This window comes from Aptenodytes forsteri, unplaced genomic scaffold (genome assembly GCF_000699145.1).
Source record: "Aptenodytes forsteri isolate BGI_AS27 unplaced genomic scaffold, ASM69914v1 Scaffold276, whole genome shotgun sequence".
Lineage (NCBI taxonomy): Eukaryota > Metazoa > Chordata > Aves > Sphenisciformes > Spheniscidae > Aptenodytes > Aptenodytes forsteri.
In genome coordinates this window covers 787,607-797,297 of record NW_008795479.1, presented here as the reverse complement: position 1 = coordinate 797,297, position 9,691 = coordinate 787,607, and the positions used below count along the sequence as shown (strand labels likewise).

General features: G+C 59.4%; 1 protein-coding gene across 1 annotated transcript in view; it reads right to left on the bottom strand.

The window, feature by feature from the left end:
• Window positions 1–3,073: 3,073 nt before the first annotated feature.
• SDHC (succinate dehydrogenase complex subunit C) overlaps window positions 3,074–9,691 on the bottom strand; it is an 11,795-nt gene continuing 5,177 nt past the window's right edge. The window contains exons 3-6 of the mRNA XM_009281262.1: window positions 9,319–9,420; window positions 8,447–8,508; window positions 6,058–6,221; window positions 3,074–4,050 (exon numbers count right to left, since the gene is read on the bottom strand). Of these exons, the coding sequence (XP_009279537.1) occupies window positions 3,946–4,050; window positions 6,058–6,221; window positions 8,447–8,508; window positions 9,319–9,420 (433 nt within the window). The 3' untranslated portion in view covers window positions 3,074–3,945. The remainder of the gene's footprint in view (window positions 4,051–6,057; window positions 6,222–8,446; window positions 8,509–9,318; window positions 9,421–9,691) is intronic.

Genomic DNA, 9,691 nt, shown 5'->3' with positions numbered 1-9,691 from the left:
CTCTGCCCCGCTCCCAGGTGAGCCAGATCCGCGGGCACCCGTGGCGGGGCTGGAGGTGCCCGCTCCTCCCCCTCGGCCGGCACTGGGGCTCCCTGGGGCTGGAAGGCCCTCGACAGGTCCCGGTCCCCCTCTTCCAGGTGTCCCCATGGGGCAGGTTTGTGGGGACCTGGGAGATGCCACCGAGGATTCCCCCGGCCAGGCTGGACCTGACCTCCCGCTCGGACGCTGCCGCCGCGCAGCTCATTGACTGGATCCACCAACCCACCGCCCTGACCCACGCCTGCAACGGCCTCCGGACAGAGATCACCGGGAGGGTAGGTGCCCCTCTCTGGGGGTCCAGGGACGGCACCCCAGCCCACGAGCAGATTTCAGGGGCATTTTGTAGCACCCCAGGCCTGCGCCAGGCCAGGGAAGGGCAGGAGAGGGGAGAAGGCAGCAGAGATGGAGCCGCACGGGGGAAGTTGCTGCTCCCTGTGGCCCTTCCCTCTCTCCCACGGGATGTTTCAGACTCGTTCCTCACACATCCCCAGTTTGCACCTGCTGGTAGATCCGACCGGGTGCACTCGGCCTGGCAGCACGCAGTGCTTGGGCCACTATCTCCCCCCCTGCTCTCGGGATGAGGCTCCCTCGGCTTCACCCCCAAATCCGGGCTTGTCTCCCCGCTGCTGGCTGGGTGCCCGGGCCACCGTGGCCGCTGCTGTGCCGGCAGGAGGAGCTCACAAGCTGCCGTTCTCCTCCCCGAGAAAAGCATCCAAGAACAGGGGCTGCCCTGATGTGGAAAGGTTCCCAGAGCCCCCAGCACCCCTCTCTGCTTCTCCCTGGGGACTGCTGCAACGGTGCCTCGTCCCCAGGCAGAGCAGCCCCTGCCCCAAGTGCTGTGGTGAGCCCAGCACAGAGCCCAGCCCTGCACCGAGCCCCTCCACGGCAGCGAGGGCTGGCCCAGACCCACCTGCCCCAGCGTTTCTGTCCGGTTCATTCGCCCCCCCACTTCTCCCGCTGCCCTCCGTCCCCATCTTTGCACCACGAGCATAGCACACATCTCCCTCACACAGCCCCAAGAGCCTCCGTCGGATGCACAAACGGCCAAGGAGCCTTCCCGAAGGAGCAGTCGGGCATCCAGCAAGGGCATCCAGCCTGCTGGGGCCTCTCCCGGGGCACTGCTGGAGGAGCCGCCTGGCCCCGGAGCAGGAGTCATGGCCACGGTGCCACTCTCCCGTGAGCCCGGCTGCATGGAGGTCCAGCTGAAGGCAGACACATCTCCGGAGCCCCCACCTGCACGCCAGCCTTGCTCCCAGGAGGTCCAGGATGGGGGACAAACCCCACGCTCCCACCAGCCTGCTGTGACAGACCTCCGACGCGGGGATGCCGGCTCACCCAAAATCCCAGCCTCGATCCACCCTGCTCCGAAGGGGGCCAGCCCTCGGCAAGCCACCCCGCTGCAGGTCTCCGCTCCCAGCCGGGGGGGCTCTGCGGAGGCCGAGCCCCGGGGGAGCAGATCCCCCGGGCTGAGGGCATCACCTTGCGCGGGATGGGGGAAAGCCGGTCCCAGAGGAACAGCCACAGGCATGAGAGCTGGGCAGCCATCTTGCACAGGGCTCTGAGCTGGCTTTGCTCTCCTCCTAAGCGAGGCTGACACTGGGACAGCACCCCACAGCCCGCAGTTGTGTTTTCATGGTGATTGGAAAAATAAAACTTAAAAAAACCCCAAAAACCAAAAAAACATGTTTGGTTGCAGTAGGTCAGGGCAGAGCCCCAGGCAGGTCCAGGCTGCGTGAGTCTGCACGGTGCTTCGGTGTTGGACATGGTGCCCTCTCGGGGTTGTATCTTGGCTCGTCTCATTTAATAGTGCCTCGTGCTGGAAACGTGGGACCAGCTGCAGGCCCGGAGCCACTCACGGCTCACCCAGCCTCTCCCTGCGTTGAACAGCAGAAATCCCACCGCTGCAGGCTGGTTTCATCCATTCCTCAACCGGTGTCTTGTGGGGGGAAGAGAGGCAGGTCTGGCCTCGTTTCCCGTCGCTGGGAAAGCGGCAGTGGTGGGTCTGCCCCAGCTGTGGGGCAGTGCTGCCAGCACCCCACCGCTGCTCGCAAAAGGGAAATAAAGTCTGTGAAGTGCAGCTGAGAGCCGCAGCGAAGTCTAACTTCATTAGCAGCTGGCACGCACCACAGAATAGCTCATTAGCGACCAGAAGTGGGTTCCAAATAAAAGCCGTTTCAGCAACTGCAGGAAGTAATTGGTTTAAAGCTAAAATGCATTTGTTTTCACCCAGGAGAAGCTCTCTCCTGCTGGGGCATGCGGCTACACCGAACGGGATTCGGCAGTAAGTCTTCTGCCTCTGCCACGCTGACAGCAGACGGGTTTTCCTCCTTTGTGATTTCTCATCTCCGAGGCTCCATGTCCCCTCAGGGCTGCGATGCCTTCTGCTAATTAAAGGAGTGGCAGATTTGTTAGGTCCGGCAGGCAGGCAGAGGAGCTGAGCGAGTGGGAGGGACGGGGCTCGATCAGTGGCGGAAGTAAAAGCAATTGCGTGGAAACAAGCCTGGCCGGCGCGAGGGATCTTGGAGAACGTTACTGGACCGGCTCCCCTCCTGCCACTTCAGGTCTCCATCAAAAGCCCAATGAGGAGAGCAGATGTTCCCCATAAAGCCGACATTCTGCCGGCTGATGATGTGAATGGGAAGGAAGATCCTTCCTGAAACAGAGCCGAGACCCTCGCTGGGACAGGAAAGCGGGACAGAGCTCCTGACAGGGAGTATCCTCTTTGCAAAGCTTTGCTCCCACTGGCAAACGTTAAAAATTGGCCAATTTGAGCAAAAACCTCCTGGACCTCGCACAGGCATTTGTACCAGCAGAAACAACCGCAGTCCAGGTAGGAAATTCCTTTCTGCCAGGCTGGCAGCATTTCACCCGCCAGCTCCAAAGGTCAGGCACTACACCTGCCTCTAAGCGCTGCAGTTTGTTTTTCCATCGCCTGGCTGGGAAGTGGCGACTCCCTGGATCTGAGAGAAAAACACTCCTTCCCGGCCGACTTCGCCTCAGTGAAGTGTCGAGCACAGACGACAAACTCAGCGGCTCAGTGTGAAGGATCAAGGCTGCTTTATTGCAAAGGTGGACGAGTGACAAGTGCTGAAACAAGAGCTGGTGGCAACGCACGACAGGAAAACCACGTCCCTCCCATCGTGCCGGAGACGGAGTAACTTCCTAACAGGGGAAAATCAGATGTTTTCACTGGCAGGGGCTCTAGGGCCCCAAAGCTGGCTGAATCATGACATTTCAAGGACAAGGAGTGGGGACTGAACCTCTGTAGGTCCGAGCACCCCATCCCAGCTGGCTCATGCTGCCAGGCTTGGAAAGCACAGGGTCCCGCAGCCGGTGCGGCACCTGGACGGCACTGATCACCCATTCCCCTCACGGGTGCTGGCGTCAGCAGCTCCGCCTGCTCTCTCTGCCCTGGCACGGGCTGCCTCAATGGAGATGCTTGTCCTGCGCCAGGCCTACACACACACTACAGCCATCCCCGAGCCCACTCAGACCTGCGGGGACACAGATTCAGCATTGTCTCAAGCTTGGGGACAGAGCAGAGAAAAGAAACGCCCTGGAGTTTGCCTGGAAGAAGCTAGGCAGCTCTCTGCGAGTGATTGAACGTGCTGGGATCAGCTGTTAATTTGTGCCCGGCTTTCCGTGGCTGCTTGGGCATGTGGCATGGCAGGAGACAGCCCGGCCTGCCCCCGCACCATGAAGAGGGGGTTAGCACATCACCCCGGCTAATGAAAAGCAACTCTGATCATCCACGAGATTTTTAAGGAGGGGAAACACCATCTTCCCCAAAGATTTGTAGTTGCTCGGGAGCCTGTCGTCTCGCCTCCCTCTCCGTGCATGTTTTAAGGCAGGCAAGGACAGAGCAAATCTTCCAAAAAAAGGGAGGCCGTCAACCGGGAGGTACCTTCACATCGCCGCGAGGCCCGCGGAGGAGAGCAGGGTCAAGATCAGGACCAGCACCCCAGACTGGTTGACCTGGGGGATCCTGAACCCCTTCCCCATGTCCCATGCCTGCAGGAGAGAAGAGACACAGCAGGATTAATTCAACAGGGCTGGGACGGTCCCTGATGGGGGACGTGCCAGACGCAGGCGGAAAGGCACCATCTTTCTGATAAAAGCTAGCAAGACCACCCCAAAAAACAGCCTTTGGACCACCAGGTACAGACCAGAGGGATGGCTAGAAGCGTCCATTGCTCAGGGCAATGGGCAGGGGTCTCCCTGGGTGCAGGCACGTGTGCACCGTGCCAGAGGAAGTTTACCCCCCACCAAGCCCCCGCATCTATCAGCAAAGCCGCCTGTGAGCTCTCCCTAATCCCCAACAGCCGCAGCGCACCAGGTTCACTTCAAAAGCGGCAGCTGCTCTCCGCTTGCTTCTCTCCTGCTGACAGAAATAGGTTATAAAGCACGGCGCAAGCCGCAGATCTGAGGCAGCGCTAACATCCCCGCGGGCAGAGCCGAGCAGGTGGGGATGAGCCTCAGCCCCCAGCACCTCCGTGTACGCCCCTGGGTACGGTGCGAGCCGTGAAGGCCAGGCTGAGCCCAGATGGCAGGGAGAGATGCTGGAATGGCACCCCGGAGCTCGGTGCCCTCGGTTCCCAGGTATCGCAGGTGGGTTTGCACCTCTCACCTGACTTTGTCCAAGTGAAAGCAGGGTAGCTGAGGACAGCCTGGGGAGTGCACACCTCCTCCCAGCCTGCCAGCAAGCCCCCAGGGCTCAAAGCAGAGAAGCACCTGGGGCAGAGGCACTAAACTGAACGTGTTCCCTGTTGACTCCCCTTCTGTCATCGATGGGCTGCACTGCTGAGCGCAGCTGGGGGCCAACACTGCTGGTTTCCTTCTCAGACAATTTAATTGGCATCCCAACATATATGTCCAGTCAGAGACTTCAGCACGCATTCGACTCACGACACTCTGAACAAGCAGCCGGTTATGACTGCTCCATTTGCCCGACAGCGTCTCCACGAGCGAGTGGGGCTCAGCCAGCTGCAGGCCCCGAGCTCCGAGACCTCCTCCGACACCAACTGCTTGAAAAGCGGATAACAAGCACTCACACCGCTCCCGGCTGGCCACTGTCCGCCCCGAGGACCTGCAGAGGGGGCTGCTCTTGCTGCACACTGCTGTTGTTCACCCCAACGGCTAGGCCAGGCGCCTCCCGGCACGCTGACACGAGCACCTCGTAATGGCTGCTCTCAAGTACAGGATACAACATCCAACAGTGCTCAAGTCCCGTGTTTCCACACTGGAAACACTGGGAGCCATCAGCGCCCACAGCGCGAGCCCACATCTGCAGCGTGGCTTCGCACATGATGCTCCCCCCACCCAGAGCAGAAGGATCATGTCACACTCCGGGCCAGCTGCCTTTGCAATTTGCTCCCGTAAAACCTAACCTATCTGGAGCTACAGAAAACACAAAATCAGCTACAAAAAGCAGCACGTCTTGTACTGTTCCCAACGAGAAACTCCCAGCTCTCCAGCTCCCCTCCTTCGTCAAACACAGGAAGCTCGGCTAAACGGAGCTGCTTGTTCCTCACTTCAGCCCAGGGCAAAGATAACAGGTTACTTTCTGCACAGGCAGCACCATCTCCTCTGCCACATGTCTTCTGGGCTCATTAAATACTATAAAGCACTTGGAAGATCACAGTGCAACGGCTGCATGACAAGGGTGAGATAATGAGCAACGGGTGGCACTTCTGCAGGGCTCGAGCCCGCGGTTCTGCGGACACATCCCCCGGCTGCAATGCTGCTCCCGCCACCCCTCGTCCCTCTCCCGGAGCTGAGGAGATGCGGGGGGATGCTTCAGCCAGCTGTGCCACCCAGTGAAGTACCAGCGTAGCGATGCTCTTTGCAAGTTTAACGTAGCCAAAAATAGCACCAAGGTTCTGAAGCACTTGAGGTGACCAATTCCCGTTTCCAAGGGCACCTTCCCAGATGCCACACCCAGCGCTCCCACAGCCGGCAGACACTTCCCTTCCCTTGCACCCCCAAGCACACGCACGGCCCCTCGCAGGGGCTACTCACAAGGTGTCGGACTCCATTCCAGGTGTGGTAGGAGAGGGGGAATGCCAGAGCGAACTTAGCAGAGTAGATGAGAGCGGGCCCCAGGCTGAGCGACTTCACCATAGCCAGGTAGTGGGGAAACTGTTCTGGGAGCAGCAGGGCAGCCAGACCAAAGAGGGAGACTCCTGAGAAAGACAAAGCCCGGAGGTCAAGCCAGCAGAAGCGTTACCAACACCTTGCTGCCCGCAAAGAGCCCCAGGCCACCTCTACATCTCTGGTTTGGTGACACGGCCTGAACCACCATCAGCTCATGGCGGCCTGCGGAGGAAGGAGGAGGGAGAAGGGCTCTGCCCATCTGGTGGCAGAGCCAGCTGCACTGCGACAGTGTACCCTGGGGTGCTCAGGACTCAAACTGGGGCAGCAACACACCGAATCTGGGTCCTGCATTACTCATACAACACCCAGAGACCAAACTGGTGTGAGCTCATGCAATTGCAGCCAAACCAGCCCAAATTCAAGGTTAAAGGGACAGCGAAGTTCGGAAACATAAGGTGGCAGCTCTTCAACAAAGTCCCCAGATCCACATCTCAGGACAGAAGCCCCTCTGCCACCAGCCACTGACACAGGCAGCGATGTAGCGAGGCTGTCTCAGTGGGGACCAGCAAAGGAACCAGCAGACAAAGAGACAGCCTGACATGCGTGGCTGCGCTAGCTGCAGGAGCCGCAGCAGCTTCTCCTCCACATTTATAGGCCAAGAGGGTTTCTCCAGATGATGCTGCCAAAAGAATGGGAACAATCGCAGCCAGCAGTCAGCCAAGTCGCGATTCACCCTCTGCTCAATAGCGCCTGATTACACTGCGGCACGCTAGCTCAAGCACCTCGGCTGAGGCCGGCACTGGCAGCGCGAGTCAACCAGCTGCTTCCTCGCTCAGCCACTTGTCTCCTCAATGGCCTTTGTGTTCGCCCTGCAAGAAGCGCAGGAAGTCAGAGGCTCCTGTAATTACAGGCCTTGACGGAGAGGAGTTGAACACTTCTCCCTCCTCCTCCCGGCTGCTGAGCTGTGGTCGGTGGAAGCGATGTTCCTTCGTGCTCAATCGGCCTGGGAAGGGGACGATTTCCCCTCCGGCAGAGGCTGACGGATCGGAGCAGAAAGGCAACAGTGAACCTGCCAGCTCGGCCCATCTGACAGCAAGCTGGATGGGGGCCACAGCCCACGGGGCCAGGCATGTCCCGAGCTCCTGGAGATAAGATCCCAAAGCCGGGTGGTGCCAGCATGGCTGCCATGCAATGCCCTGGCTTCGCGCACGGAGCAAGGCACGCAGCCACCCCGAAGGAGCCAGCTGGGCTCACAGGATGCACGCAGGCAAAGTCACCTTGCCGTGCTCAGAGCAGGCAGCCGTCAGCTGCTCTCCCACAGAGGATGCGTGCTGCTCTTCGCGAGGCAGAGCTGGACACAAGCCAGCTGGCCTGGGAGGAGCAGAGCCTGGGGGCAGAGCCGAGCCCCCACCAGGTCTCTGCCGTGCAGATATGGGAGCAGGAGGGCACATGGGTGCCCTTTTCTAGGAGCCCAAGCCCTCAAGGGAGGCCAGGCTGGAGCCCTCACTGCTCCTTCTCACTCTGCCAAGTGAAGAACACAAGTCCTCAGTCCTGCACATCTTTTCTGAGTCCCTTCACTCTCTGCCCTTCTGCGAACACCAACCCAGCTCCCCCCCCTCAACAGGGAGCCACCAGAGAAGCACCTTCCTGCTGCCATGAGAGGGCATTAATGGAAATAAAACAGCCTTTCACAGTTAGATATCCTATCGCTTAGTCAAACCATGCAAGTCAAATTGCTGGAGGGAGTTTATCGGTTTTGATGATGGCACCGCCTTCTCTCCCACCAGGATCTCTGGGAAAGCAGCTGCCACTCCCAGGAAGCTGAAAAACCTCCACCTGTGCTAAGGAAAACCCTCTAAGCTCTGCCTGCCTGTCAGTCTTTCCCTCACATAGGGTCTCCTGTAAGGCTAAACCAGCAAAAAACAGCCCCAGAAGAGAAGGGCTGAGAACCGGAGCAGCAGATCGGCCTTCTCCAGGCTGGGGAAGGCCCCGAAGAAAGCAGCCAGGCCAGGCCACAGTGCTGCAAAGGCTTTGAAGGCTTTTACATACGGGGGAGCATCGCTGCCTTTGCGGGACTGGAGCCACTCACAACACAAGAGGACCCAGGGACAGAGAAATGGGGATGGGGAGATATTCAGGGGATGGAGAAAGGGAGAGGACAAAGCGCATGTTTCCCAGGAGAAAACCCATTCCTGAAGCTGGGGACAGAGGAGAGAAAACGTCCACCTGTAGTCACGTCTCCGAATCAGTCAGAGGGGTCTTCCCTCCCGCAGCCCCCACCCTGTCGCCAGAAGCAGGTGGGAGATGCACGCACCTAAGCTCAGCGCAACACCGGTGCCCCGGTGCATGACGGACATCGCCATGGGCAGGGACCACCTGCAAAACAACCAATCTCGTCAGCAAAACAAGGCACAACACCAGGGAGGCCTCCAAGGCCGCAGGACAAAGCACAGCCCGTCTATTCCTAGAGAGCTCTGTGCTGCTGGGCGGGTATTTCTGTACTCGGAGTTATTCAAGGAATCCAGTCAGAGCAAAAGGGGAGAGACAGGGGAATTTGCAGAGGCAGCTTGGGAATGGCAAATGCCACTGGCACGGGTTTGGGAAGGGGAAGGGCATCTGCTGAGAAAGCTTAAAGGGAGATGAAACAGGGTTAGACTGTAATGCTCCTGCAGTTGAGGAACAAAGGGGCAGGGTTTGGGCATCCAGGCTCACGGATAAACGAGAGAACCTGGAAAAGTGACGGAGGCGGCCTCAAAGAAGCCGGCACCTTTCTGAGAAGGGAACCCGGAGAGCCCCAAGTTGGCCTCCTGCCTCCACCCCCGAGGACCGCCAACTCTGCGGCGGGACGCGCTGTTCTGCGCAACCACCCTCCACGGAGGCAGCTGCCTTTCAACGGCACGTCTGGAAACACTGCCCTGCTCGAGCACCCCAAGGCGCAGCTCTGGGGGGACTGTACCCCTCCGCTACACCCTGTATGAAAACAGTTGAGCGTCATCAACTCTGTGGGAGAGGCTGTGATTCCCACACACAGCTCAGACTGTTCACAGCACAATGCAGAAGGTCTCCCCATCCTCCACCTGAAGTGACAGTGGGAACGGACAGTGGGTGCCTCCGGGGACAGGGCTGTCGTGTGCCAGAGCCCGGGGGTGCCCCAGTGCGAAGCTGAGGAGGCCAAGAGGCTCTTACTTGTAAATGGTGATGTGAGGGGACAAGGGACGATTGGACTTGGTGTTCTTCTCCCAGAAGTGGGTCATCTCCTCCTTGGCCGTTGTTCCCATCGGGACAATGCTGCAAAAGAAGAGGAGACGGGAGGTGCAGAGAGGTGGGCAGCGTTTTACCCTTGCCCGCTCCACCAGGCTTTGCTGCAGCAGCTTTCCATCTCGCAGGACGTGAGCTCCCGGCTGACCTTGACAGTACAAAGAACGGCTCCAGCTGTGCGTGGACACAGGCAAGGAGAGGATCGCTGCCAGCTTTCCCGAGTGACTAATAATAATAAGCAGGATGGGAAGCTGCTGCACTGGAATCCACTCAGCCAGCAGAGCCGAGCCACGCCCCACGC